Consider the following 14379-nt stretch of genomic DNA (forward strand, 5'->3'; position numbering starts at 1 on the left):
TTCAATTCAATGTTAATTTTCGGAAAGTCAAGATACTAATTTTTCAGAAAAGTAGGTTAATCAAGATCTGCTAAGAAGTATAACATTAATTTAAATTTCAGGAATGAGTATTAAAGAGCAATTTAATAATATTTATTTATCATGATAGGAGTAAAGCAAATTATTGCATGTATTCTCATATGCCTTTACAAGAAAGATATACTTGTGTGATAAATCTAATAGGCGGATCCAGGTGTCTGAGGTTCTGGTACCATATGTATGGCACTGGAATGGGAACACTTAGCGTTCTACAGAATGGAAATCCGGTGTGGACTAAAACAGGGAATCAAGGGAACCAGTGGAGGGAGGCTTATGTAAACATAGGAACAACAACAGATTACAAGGTGCGCGGAAAATAACAAACTTCCTTTATTTGTGTCCCTGTATTATCCTAAAATCTTCAGTATTGAAACCCATTAATCTTTCTTAAATTAAGTGCAATTGTGTAAATAAGTATATATATATAGAGAGAGAGGGGGGGGGGGGAGAGAGAGAAACTGACTATGTTACATTTATATACAGATTTCGTTTGAGGCAGTAAAAGGAAACGATTATGCAAGTGATATTGCACTAGATGATATCTCTACATCAAGTGGAAGCTGTGGTGAGTACATAGTTAAAAATCAAGTTTGCATTTTATTCCGCTTCAGTGATATTTGATGGAATTATTGTCTTTTCTTTAATTTTAAGGGCTGGTAACCAGATCAAACTTGTCTGCAAAAGGGAGGGGGGAGAGAATTGATTGAATGCAATATTCTCAGAAAGCTTGTTTTACAAGTTGTGTTTTTGAGTAAGATCTGGTCTTCATTATTTGCCTCCATTTTTTCCCATTCGGATTTGAATCGGGAGTGTTACACTGTTACAGGACAACAAAAGTGTAGAAACTACATTTCGTTTGAGAAAATCTCTTGTGTTTTTTGAGTTATGGCATACTGCTACATAATATATGCAAACACATTGTGGGGAATACATAAGCAAATATGGTTTCAAAACCTTTCAGTATCTTCTAATGAGCGTAGGGAAGTTTTGCAAATGCAAAAAATGTATTGCATTTTCTATAATAATGCGACCTAGGAGACAATTCCGACTGAAACCCAGTTTAAGGTGGGATTGAAGGAATTTGGTAATATCAGCTAAAATGCCATGTGGAATATACTTTAACGAGAATGGTACTCAATTCAAAAACGTTCTGTAAAATTTTAGCACATAACATGCCTAACTGCCTAACTGCATTTAGGTCGTTGCTCGCGTGAAAAGGGGAGCAACTAATTACTACATCCATATCTATTCTTCAGTAGCCAAAAATGTGCATGAAATAATTGTGCATAAAAGTATTTTAGGTTAATTTTTTTTTTAGTATTCATTCTTGTCTTAACTGAATTCCAATGAAAAATTCATAGTGAAATTTGTTTTGGTCACAATTCTCTCTTATTAAAAAATAATTTATGACTAATTTAAAGTCAATCGAAAAAGGAGGACACGTTAAAAACATCTCTCTAATCTTAATCAAAATGGTATGTCAACATCAAAGGAAAAGTCTATTTATGTTGCTATCGGACTGAAGTTTTGATTTAAGAAACCTTTCAACAAAATATTTTCCTACAGCTATAGAAAGAACAGACTTAAAATGCATATGTCCCAAGAAATTCCTTTTTTTTAATTTGTCTTGAAATTTCTTCAAATTAACTTACCAGGAATTGTTAATAATTATTTACTCCCTTCAGCTTGATTTTCTGGTTGTACCTTTCTGTTATGTTTGTAGGTTGCGCGGCTGCGCCCTGTGTATATGGAACTTGTAATGACGTCGGAAATGATGACTTTTCTTGTTCCTGTAATAGCGGTTACACAGGGAGGCTCTGTGATACAATTGATGGTACAGTTGTGCATGATTATATTAAAAAAACATTTTGATTCTCTTTGCTCATACACATGAATATTTTCTCCATTGTTAAGACAAAGGTTTTTACCTTCCTGCCTTGTATTTGAATATTTTCTCCATTGTTTAGATAAACGTTTCACCTTCCTGCCTGGTATTTGAATATTTTCTCCATTGTTTAAACAAAGGTTTCACTTTCCTGTCTGGTATTTGAATATTTCCTCCATTTTTTAGACACAGGTTTTACCTTGCTTTCTGGTATTTGAATATTTCCTCCATTGTGTAGACAAAGGTTTGACCTTCCTGCTTGGTATTTGAATATTTCCTCCATTTTTTAGACAAAGGTTTTGCCTTGCTTTCTGGTATTTGAATATTTCCTCCACTGTGTAGACAAAGGTTTTGCCTTGCTTTCTGGTATTTGAATATTTCCTCCACTGTGTAGACAAAGGTTTTACCTTCCTGCCTGGTATTTGATTATTTTCTTCATTGTGTAGACAAAGGTTTTACCTTCCTGCCTGGTATTTGAATATTTCCTCCATTTTTTAGACAAAGGTTTTGCCTTGCTTTCTGGTATTTGAATATTTCCTCCACTGTGTAGACAAAGGTTTTACCTTCCTGCCTGGTATTTGAATATTTCCTCCATTGTGTAGACAAAGGTTTGACCTTCCTGCCTGGTATTTGAATATTTCCTCCATTGTGTAGACAAAGGTTTTGCCTTGCTTTCTGGTATTTGAATATTTCCTCCATTGTGTAGACAAAGGTTTGACCTTCCTGTCTGGTATTTAAATATTTCCTCCATTGTGTAGACAAAGGTTTGACCTTCCTGCCTGGTATTTGAATATTTCCTCCATTATGTAGACAAAGGTTTTACCTTCCTGCCTTGTATTTGAATATTTCCCCCATTGTGTAGACAAAGGTTTGACCTTCCTGCCTGGTATTTGAATATTTCCTCCATTGTGTAGACAAAGGTTTGACCTTCTTGCCTGGTATTTGAATATTTCCTCCATTGTGTAGACAAAGGTTTTACCTTCCTGCCTGGTATTTGAATATTTCCCCCATTGTGTAGACAAAGGTTTGACCTTCCTGCCTGGTATTTGAATATTTCCTCCATTGTGTAGACAAAGGTTTGACCTTCCTGCCTGGTATTTGAATATTTCCTCCATTGTGTAGACAGAGGTTTGACCTTCCTGCCTGGTATTTGAATATTTCCTCCATTGTGTAGACAAAGGTTTTAGCTTCTTGCCTGGTATTTGAAGGTTTGTTGTGTCTTTTCTTCTGTGATTATTTTCTTCCGTCTTTATCACCCCCTTGGACTTCCCCCCCCCCCCCAAAAAAAATAAATAAATAAAATAAGTAAATTTATTTAAACTCGCCAAAAAATAAAGTGCAAACATTTCTGTAATGTTTACAGAGTTAGTATTAAGAGTATAAAAAAAAAATCCACAGAATACAAAGCGTCGATATTTCAACTCGTTTTTATACCAAAATCGGCAAACATTCCGGGTAATAAAACTAGCGATTACGGTATTGACACTAACTATGGTCATATCTGGAATTTTTTAAAATGCTGATTTGCGTTCAGGTTTTGTGGCATGAAGATTAAGTAAGGTTCACAGATTTCACCAGATGTAATATTTTGGGGCAAAGAATAGAAATTTAATTTCAGGAATTTTCTTTTAAATTATCTCATATTACATTTCTTTTCAGATGTCATTTGCAATTTTTAAGAATATTAACCGATACCTATATCTTACAGAAAGACTTAATTTTGAGGCAAAGTAAAGCTATAATGATGAAAAATAGTTAAGATTTTTACATGCATTCTCTGTAAGCACCAACAAATTTACTATAGGGCTTGGAAATGACATGTCTCGGATTTTGATGAAATTTGCACTACAGGTGTGTCTTGGTACAAAACTAGCAAATATGGTGTCGGAAGATCCACACGTGCACTCGGTTGCCATGGAGACGGATCCATTGAATTTGGCCATTTTTGACCCTTTTTGACCAAGCGAAAACATGAAAATTGAGGAAATGTAAACGAATATTTTTCTGTATCTAATACACTCTAACAAAAATCATTGGATCATATGATAACATGAACTTTTAAGATACACAGGCCATATAATCATTTATTCTAAAAATATTCCCACTTTAGGAAAAAGGTCATGCAAACTGAGATGGTTTCTGAAAATTTGAAAAGTGGGAAAATTAGTATTTTTTAAAGATCTTTAAGGCTATATAAGAAAAATTGTCCGTGGGAAATTTCCAAAACATATGTGTTTTTTTATACTTGAGAATATGAAGTGTCATCTCATGAAAAAATATTGGTGGGCTTTTAATCCTATTTTTAGTAGCATGTATCTGTAAATAGATAGATTTTAGAAAAATGTAAAAAAAATCAAATTTTGGCAAAGTTTTAGATGTCATTGCTGGATAAAAAGGACATATATTGTAAAATTTAAGATATTAATGACAGCAGCTGGACACCTCTAGCTGGAGTGGACAATGGTTGAGGGGTATTCCTATTTCTATTTATAGTATCAAGCACCTAAATATAGATATGTCTCTGAATATTAGGAAAAATGACAGTTTTATGCTAATTGGAAGCTTCATAGAAAAAGTATTAACAAATATAAAGCTCTCTACAATATGCCTTCATAAAGAACAAGTGTTTGTACAATAATTGATACAATATTGAGGGTCGACTCTTGTTTCCTATTATAGCAACAATGGTCTAAAAATAGATTCCTCGAATAATCGAGAAAATGTAGATTCTTGCATTTTCTCAGGTAATGTCGGATGGAAAAAATGCAGACTAATTGTTATAAACATATTGTAACTGACAAGTACTGGAAACCATTTACTGAAATACACACTATCTGAAGGGGGTTCCCTTTTCTATTTATAGCACCAAACACCCATAAATAGAAACATCTCAGCATATGAGGAAAATGACAATTTTCCACCAGTTGTAAGCTTCATTGAAAAAGTATTTACAAAATATACTGCTGTCTACAAGATTTCATGAACAAGAACATTTGAGTAATTAATAATTGACACCATATTGAAGATGGACTTTTCATAGCAACAGTTGTCTAAAAATAGATGCAGTGAGCTATTTAGAAAAGATACATTGCACTAATTTAGAGACATCATGGATTGAAAATTTTAAAGGTGCTTGGACACAGATTTGAAGTTAATATTTTCTCAAATTTTCTGTGTAATTGCATGACTTATATGTTGCTATAGCATTTCATACTAAAATATAATAAAAATCTTATTTCATCTCGAAGTTATTAAAACTCCGAATTTCTGGACGCGTTTGATTGACACATCCTTGCGCTTTCACATATTTTAATTTTATTCTTAATACTTAAGAAAAGTGGCAATTTTGTTGTGTATTAATGAAAAATAGTAAAAGTATAATCCAGAAATTTCAGAGTAGAAATGTTCGAAAGCAAAACCCACTCACAGTATTGTAAGTCCGTGCTCAGTGGTGTGTGCAGAGTTTAACAATTGAACACACTCGGTGAATCGTAAACATTAACAATAACAGAGCTCGTGCCCTGTTTACAAAAACAGTTTACGTTTCACGGGTGTGTTCAATTTGTTAAACTTTGTACACATCACAGAGCACGGACTGACAATACTGGTGATTTGGTTTTACTTTCGAACATTTCTACTCTGAATTTTCTGGATTATAGATGTAATATTTTTCATTAATACATAGCAAAATCGCTTCTTTTCTTAAATATTAAGGATAAAGTTAAAATTTGTGTAAGTGCAAGGATGTGTTAATCAAACGCGTCCAGGAATTCGTAGTTCCAATAATTTCCAGATAAAATAAGTTTTTAATTATATTTTCGTGTGAAATGCTATTGCAATATATAAGTCGTGATATTATACAGAAAATTTGAATAAATATTAAGTTCAAATCTGTGTCTAAGCACCTTTAATACTCTCTATTATAAACATAATGTGACTGACAAGTACTAGAAACCAATGACTGAAATGCAAAATGTTTCAAGGGGATTCCCATTTCTATTTTTAGCACAAAAATTAAAAAAAAAAATTAGATCTCTCTTAGTATATTGAGGTATATATATTGAGGCACATACTGGAAGATTCATAAAAAATATTTACAAACATATTGCTATCTACAATATTTTAACAACAGGATCTGACAAGTACTAGTGACCATTCACTGTAATGCCCATATTTGAAGGGGGTTCCTATTTCTATTTATAGAATCAAACACCTTAAAAATTACATATCTCAATATATGAGAATAAATAACAATTTCCCAGTAAGAACCCTCACAGAAAAAAATATTAACAAAATAAACTGCTCTCTACAATATGTCATAAACAAGAACAGATAGTCAATATTTTAAAACTATTTATTTTGACACTATTTTAGGGGTGAACTCTCTTTTTTATAATAGCAATAATTGTCAAAAAATATCAAAATGTTGTGAGTTATTTAGAATATGTAAATTATTGCATTATTTCACACATAACAGATGAAAACTTTGCATCCTAACAGTTACTGTTATAACCATTATGTGATTGACAAGCACTAGTGACAATTTACTGAAATGTACACTATTTGAATGAGGTTTCTTTTTCTATTTATAGCACCAAACACCTAACAAAAATTCTGTCTTAGCATATGAGAAAAAATGACAAAGTTCCACCAATAATAACCTTCATCTTAAAAGATATTTACAAAATAATACAACTGTATACAATATGTCATGAACATTTACTTTCATTTTTTTTTTGGCAACAATTTTCTAAAATTAGAAACCCTGAATTATCAAGAAGATGTAGATTCTTGCACTATTTCAGACATTAAAGATAATTTTCCACCAATCAGAAACTTCATAGAAAACGTGTTTACAAATAAACTGAACTCTACAATCTGTTAACATCAAGAACATGTGGTTAGACAACACTTTGTATATTATTGAAGGTAGGTTCTCAATTCTTTTTACAGCTATATTTGTCTGAAAAGAGGTGCTGTGAATTACAGAAAAAATGTAGATTCTTGCACTATATCAAATATTGTTAAGGGCAAAGAAGAAAGTACAGTTTAAATACAAATTTAGCCATGTATTTTTTTAATGAAATTGTGGTCAGAAACTGATGCTTTCTCAACCGTTTAAATTCTCATGCTCATTCTCATTAGGTCAATTGGTCAGAGACCAGGAGAGCTTATGCGAAATATATGGAGATAACGAACAGTATTCAAGCTCAAAAGTCCATTAAACAATACAAAATAGGAGCAGAGCAAACACGGACCTCCAAACATCAGAGGTGGGATCAGGTGCCATGGAGGAGTGAGCATCCCCTGCCGACCGGTCACACCCGCCATGTGCCCCTTGTCATGATCGGGAAATAACGGAAAAATCCGTCACCAATTCAGTGTGTAAATAATGGCCTAACAATTAGTATAAAAACGTCAGTCAGCATTTGACTCAATGATAAATTGTATTTGCTGACAAGGTCATTGTATCGACCATAGAACTTACGAAATGATGACTTTAAACGAGACAGCTGATATTCTTGTTTCATCAACTTGTTTGTCAGTAATTTACCTTGTTTTAGAAATTGTACATACGTAGAGCATGCTCACGGTATCGAATCAACTGAGAGATATATACCCCGTATGCAGGTGATGAAGGTATATTGCTGCATAAGTAAGGGAAGTTGACGATAGTAAGGTGTCCGTCGTCTGTCCATATGTCTGTCCGTCTATCAGTGAACAATTTTTCTTACAGTTTGGTCTGATTTCAATATAACTTGGCACACAAGTAGACTACTTTAAGATACATAATTCTATTTATCAGTATTTGATTTCGATGAACGGTGTTGCCATGGTTACTAAAAATAGAAATTTCTTTAAAACACTTTCAAAACGCTGCTCCTCCTACTGTTTTGGTTTGATTTCAATATAACCTAGCACACAAGTAAATTACACTAAGATATATACAATTCTATTAATTGGTTTTTGATTTCGATGAACAGTGCTGCCATGTTTAATAAAAATAAAAAATTCTGTTAAATATTTTCAAAATGCTACCCCTCCTACAGTTTTGGTCTGATTTTCTTATAACATGCAAGTAGACTACACATAATTTACTAAACATAAAAAATTCTGTATATTTTTCTAAAGGCTGCTCCTCCTACAGATTTATAGTCTGATTGCAATAATTCTTGCCACAAAAAGAGACTAAACCAAGGATCATTATTCTACAGAATGCTGTTCCAATGTTTCATGTCAAGGTGCCTCTTGCCTCTTCCTTTGTTATAAGTATATACCGGTAGAACTACATGTACAGTGTAGAAGTTGAAAATGTGAAAAGGTTACAGACGGACGGACAAACAGCTAAACAGACGGACTGACAAACGGACGGACGACAGACAAGAGAAGAACTACTGGGCAGATTATCACCAAACTTTAATTTTATGCTAACATGGATGAAAATATATTGTAGATTAAAAATAAATTGTTAAAGGTATAACCCTGGGGCATTATTATATTGCCCAATATAATGACTGGAATTACAAATTTTTTTTTCAATTCATGCATCTTAGGACCTCATGTCAAGTTGACTCAAAAGTAGGTCATGATGACCTTTTTTGAATTTTGCAGGTATTCATCTTTCAATTGATTTTGATGCATATCTCGGGCACTTTGAAGCCTCTAATCATCAAAACCTACCAGTCGATGTATCAGGTGGCTTTAAAATGTGTCAACAAAAGAGTAGAAAATTAAGTCACCGTGACCTACTTTCTGACTTGTATGGTAATCATTTAAAAAAAAAAATACTGTCATTATTTTAGATACTGTTAAACCTTGTAAGTTGATGCATTTGAATTTTGCTGGTATTTATTTTCAAATCATTTTAGAGGCATATTTTGGACACTGTGAAACTTAAAATCATCAAACGTCAGTTGATGCATCCCGAGTCCTCAGAATGTATCAACTAAAAGGTAGATCACCGTTACCTACTTTTAGAATTTCTTGACGATATTTAAATATTTCAGAGACCAATTGGCTTAGATTCATCAAACTTTGTCAGGTTATGCATCTTTAGTCGTCGGGATGAGTCAAACAAAAGTAGGTCACTTGTAGTTTTAAGGAAATATCTAAATATTTGAAATAGTAAAAGGCTAATAATCACCAATTTTCTCATTTTATGCATTTGGGATCACGGACTATGTTAACCTAAAAGTAGGTCACAGTGAATTAATTTTGGCTTACAATCATTAACTTCACAGAGTTGTAATCCAAAAGTAGGTCACAGAGCTACTTTTGGGATTTCTAGGCTTTACCTAAATATATAAGATACTAAGAAGCTTAGAATAGAAGTGATATAGTTGTAAAATTTATCAGGAGAGCGATACTGGCCCTGGTCTCTTGTTAAATTGCCGTTTCATTGATCCGTTACAGGGTTGTTATCAGATGACTGTTAAAGCCCTCTGGTCTCTTGTATAATTTTGTTGCTATAAATAGAAGTGGAAATCCTCATTGATTTTGTGTATTTCAGTTATAAATAGAACTGAAAATCCTCATTGTTTTTGTGCTTGTCAGTAAATGGTAACTAGTACAGGTACTTGTCAGTCACATTATGTTTTCAACATTCAGTTAGTCTGCAAATTTTCCATCCATGATATCTCAAATAGTGCAAATTTACAGCATCTATTTTTAGACAATTCTTGCTAAAAAAGAATTGTGAGCCTACCTTCAATAATACATGTATGTATGTGGACATTTTTTTTATTTTACCTCATATACTAAATCATATCATAGTTTTTATTTTTTGTGCTATAAATAGAAATGGGAATTCCCTTGAAACATTTTGCATTTCAGTCATTGGTTTCTAGTACTTGTTAGTCATATTATGTTTATGATAGAGAGTATTCAAATTTTCAATCCATAATGTTTAAAATAGTGCAAGAATGTATATTTTCTAAATAACTCACTGCATCTATTTTTAGACAACTGTTGCTATAAAAAGAAAAGAGAGTCCATCTTCTATATTTTTTAATTATCAATTGCTCAAATGTTCTTGTTCATGACATATTGTAGACAGTAGTATATTTTGTAAATACTTTTTTCAATGAAGCTTACAACTGGTGGAAAATTGTCAATTTTCCTCATATGCTGAGATGTTTATATATATGGGTGTTGGTGCTATAAATAGAAAAGGGAACCCCCTTCAGATAGTGTGTATTTCAGTAAATGGTTTCCAGTACTTGTCAGTCACACTATGTTTATAACAATTAGTCTGCATTTTTTCCATCCGACATTACCTGAGAAAATGCAAGAATCTACATTTTCTCGATTATTCGAGGAATCTATTTTAGACCTTTGTTGCTATAATAGGAAACAAGAGTCGACCCTCAATATTGTATCAATTATTGTACAAACACTTGTTCTTTATGAAGGCATATTGTAGAGAGCTTTATATTTGTTAATACTTTTTCTATGAAGCTTCCAATTAGCATAAAACTGTCGTTTTTCCTAATATTCAGAGACATATCTATATTTAGGTGCTTGATACTATAAATAGAAATAGGAATACCCCTCAACCATTGTCCACTCCAGCTAGGGGTGTCCAGCTGCTGTCATTAATATCTTAAATTTTACAATATACGTCCTATTTATCCCGCAATGACATCTAAAACTTTGCCAAAATTTGATTTTTTACATTTTTCTAAAATCTATCTATTTATAGATACATGTTACTAAAAATAGGATTAAAAGCCCACCGATATTTTTTCATGAGATGACACTAGTAACTGTCAAGTATAAAAACACACATAAGTTTTGGAAATTTTCCACGGACAATTTTACTTATTTAGACTTAAAGATCCCAAAAAATACTAAATTCCTCATTTTTCAAATTTTCAGAAACCATGTCAGTTTGCATGACCTTTTTCTTAGAGTGGGAATATTTTTAGAATAAGTGATTATATGCCCTGTGTACCTTAAAAGTTCATGTTATCATATGATCCAATGATTTTTTGTTAGAGTGTATTAGATAGCGATAAATATTTGTTTACATTTCCTCAATTTTCATGTTTTCGTTTGGTCCAAAAGGGCCAAATTCAATGGATCCGTCTCCATGGCAACCGCGTGCACGTGTGGAACTTCCGAAACCATATTTGCTAGTTTTGTACCAAGACACACCTGTAGTGCAAATTTCATCAAAATCTGAGACATGTCGTTTCCAGATTTTTTGGTGCTTACAGAGAATGCGTGTTAAACTCTTGCCAAAATCAAATTGTGCAAAGTCTTTTTTTATCCCCTCACTTGAATAAACGATATTGTTCATCTAAATGAATAATCACAGCTTTCGAAGAACATTTATTTTAAAAGTACGTGAATTAGATTTTCAGACAGCGCAAATGTAATACAAATATACCAAGATGCTTCTGACAACATATTATTACAAATTAAAATATTTTTTCCCCATCTTTTTCAGCTTCAAACACGATATCCTGTGATTTTGAAAATGGAGATTGCATGCTTCAAAATTCTAGGCCTCAGTCTTATGATTGGCAAATTAATTCGGTATTTTTAACACTGATAGAACTCTGATATTATATTATTTCAGGACTTCTTAAATTAATCATAAAAAGTAGTCATATTAAACAAATCCCAAAGACGTGATGAATCAGTATTTATGAAAACTGTACTCCTTCAGGGGAGAACACCGTCAAGAGGTACAGGACCCTCTAGCGCTAAAAATGGAAATAACTATCTGTATGTAGAGACGTCTTCCCCTGTACCAAGTGGGAACAAATTTTACTACGAATCCCCCTATATTGCTGGTAAGTCTACATTTACATAGAAAAGTGGTGTCAATTTTTTTTTAAAGAGAGTCCAAAATTCCAAATATGCGTTTAAAAAAAATGAGTTCCAATCAATGTTAATTTTCGGAAAGTCAAGATACTAATTTTTCAGAAAAGTAGGTTAATCAAGGTCTGCTAAGAAGTATAACATTAATTTAAATTTCAGGAATGAGTATTAAAGAGCAATTTAATAATATTTATTTATCATGATAGGAGTAAAGCAAATTATTGCATGTATTCTCATATGCCTTTACAAGAAAGATATACCTGTGTGATAAATCTAATAGGCGGATCCAGGTGTCTGAGGTTCTGGTACCATATGTATGGCACTGGAATGGGAACTCTTAAAGTTTTACAGAATGAAAACTTGATATGGACTAGATCAGGAAATCAGGGAAACCAGTGGAACGAAGCCTCCATTAATATAGGAACAACAACAAATTACAAGGTATAAATACAATGGACTACTATAACGTACTATGTTATTGTAAATTACTCAGTATTCGTGAGAACTTTATTTCCTTCTTGTTATGCGAAAACCGTCTGCTCGCGAAAATTTCATTCTTGTGTATATTTGCATTATTTTCGTGGAAATTTTGTTTTGCTTATAAATAGCAAATAAATACCTCGCCAAAATAAGATGTCGTAAAAGAATTGATGAACAGTATTTGTTAATCAATTTCATGCGCATCGATTTATATATATATTTTTATCAATGTTTTTTTTTCTTTTTCTTTTTGGTCGATGTCGATGATCTTAGATAAATAAATCCAGGTTCAAATACCATGCACAGATGTATAAAAATAAAATATATATGTGGACTAAAAGTTCACATTACGGTTATACTGGCCATGTCTGGTAAAAATGAAGGAAACAAACATGTTCTTTAACCCCATTTCTTTAATTTATTGCTTTGAAATAAGAAGTATCAGTGTTATACTGACCTGGATTGACTGGGAGACTTAGCTCTATCAGTAGTAATGACTGGGCTGAGTAAGTTCCATCGGTAGTACTGTTACTTAAATAATTAAGCTGACTTAGCTCTGTGCTTACTAATGACTGGACTGAATAAGTTCCATCGGTACTACTGTTACTTAAATAATTAAGCTGACTTAGCTCTGTCCGTACTGATGACTGGACTGAATAAGTTCCATCGGTAGTACTGTTACTTAAATAATTAAGTTGACTTAGCTCTGTCCGTACTGATGACTGGACTGAATAAGTTCCATCGGTAGTACGGTTACTTAAATAATTAAGCTGACTTAGCTCTGTCCGTACTGATGACTGGACTGAATAAGTTCCATCGGTACTACTGTTACTTAAATAATTAAGCTGACTTAGCTCTGTCCGTACTAATGACTGGACTGAATAAGTTCCATCGGTAGTACTGTTACTTAAATAATTAAGCTGACTTAGCTCTGTCCGTACTGATGACTGGACTGGACTGAATAAGTTCCATCGGAAGTACTGTTACTTAAATAATTAAGCTGACTTAGCTCTGTCCGTACTAATGACTGGACTGAATAAGTTCCATCGGTAGTACTGTTACTTAAATAATTAAGCTGACTAAGCTCTGTCAGTAACAATAAATGCTTGCGCTGAAGTTATTTTATGAAGAAAAGTTACCCCAACTTCCAGAAAATGTACGTGTATAAGTTTTGCTCAGTAACCATATGAAAATAAACAATTTATTCTTTTTAAAACTTATTTCATTGCTACTTCAAAACAATCAAACTGTTGTCCCTCGATAGTGGGGAACATTATTCCATGTCTTCCCCTTTACTTTGGGGCAAGAGTTTGACCGTTTTCCTCGCAGTCAGGTTAGGTTATATTATAGCATTTCGAATTTAGTGAGCTGTATTTAGTTAATATAGTCATGTAAATTATCATTAGTAACACAATTTGATACTTTATTTCCGAAATTAAAGAGTTTTGTATTACACTTAATATTTCTGCAATGTTTTATTACTTTTAGATAAGGTTTGAGGCTGTAAAGGGAACGGACTACAGGAGTGATATAGCGCTTGACGATATTTCTATTACAACTTCTGTCTGCGCTTAGGTAAACTTAATAAATAGAAAATATTCAATGTTTTATAGATAAATATGGAATTTATTTCACTCGTGGGACAGGATTTTTTTTTATATTTTCACGAGTGCGAAGCACGAGTGAAAATATCAAAAAATCCTGTCACACGAGTGAAATAAATTCTATATTCATCTACAAAACATTGAATTTTCTGTTTATTACATTTTTTTTAATTTTGCCTTTGCCTCTGTCTTTTCTTAACACAGTGTCATAGGCTTGACTTCATAATTGAGCGATTGAGACGTCATAGCTTACCAGGTAAAAAACATTACAAAACATTGCTTAGCATGGATTTTAGCAACATATTTGGGAAGAAATTTGCAGTTTTAGCTCTATCAAGATGGTTAGTTACTATCTCTGTCTTATGACAGTCCAGAAATTATTTTTTACTTACTTTGATATCCTTTCACTCTGTGAGAGAATATCATTTTGGTATCCTTTCACACTGTGAGAGAATATCACTTTTATTCAATAAATAAATCACAGTATTTCACTGTTGAAAATGT

At 32.7% G+C, this 14379-nt stretch overlaps 1 protein-coding gene across 1 annotated transcript in view; it reads left to right on the plus strand.

Moving 5' to 3' along the window:
* The window catches only part of LOC133204441 (MAM and LDL-receptor class A domain-containing protein 1-like), a 45427-nt gene extending 33685 nt beyond the window's left edge, over positions 1–11742 (plus strand). The window contains exons 24-27 of the mRNA XM_061340168.1: positions 223–383; positions 562–643; positions 1802–1912; positions 11637–11742. Of these exons, the coding sequence (XP_061196152.1) occupies positions 223–383; positions 562–643; positions 1802–1912; positions 11637–11671 (389 nt within the window). The 3' untranslated portion in view covers positions 11672–11742. The remainder of the gene's footprint in view (positions 1–222; positions 384–561; positions 644–1801; positions 1913–11636) is intronic.
* Positions 11743–14379: the final 2637 nt, after the last annotated feature.

The sequence above is a fragment of the Saccostrea echinata genome, unplaced genomic scaffold (assembly GCF_033153115.1).
Source record: "Saccostrea echinata isolate AGI-Se365-2 ecotype Australia unplaced genomic scaffold, CSIRO_AGI_Sech_v1 ptg000053l, whole genome shotgun sequence".
Classification (NCBI taxonomy): Eukaryota; Metazoa; Mollusca; class Bivalvia; order Ostreida; family Ostreidae; genus Saccostrea; species Saccostrea echinata.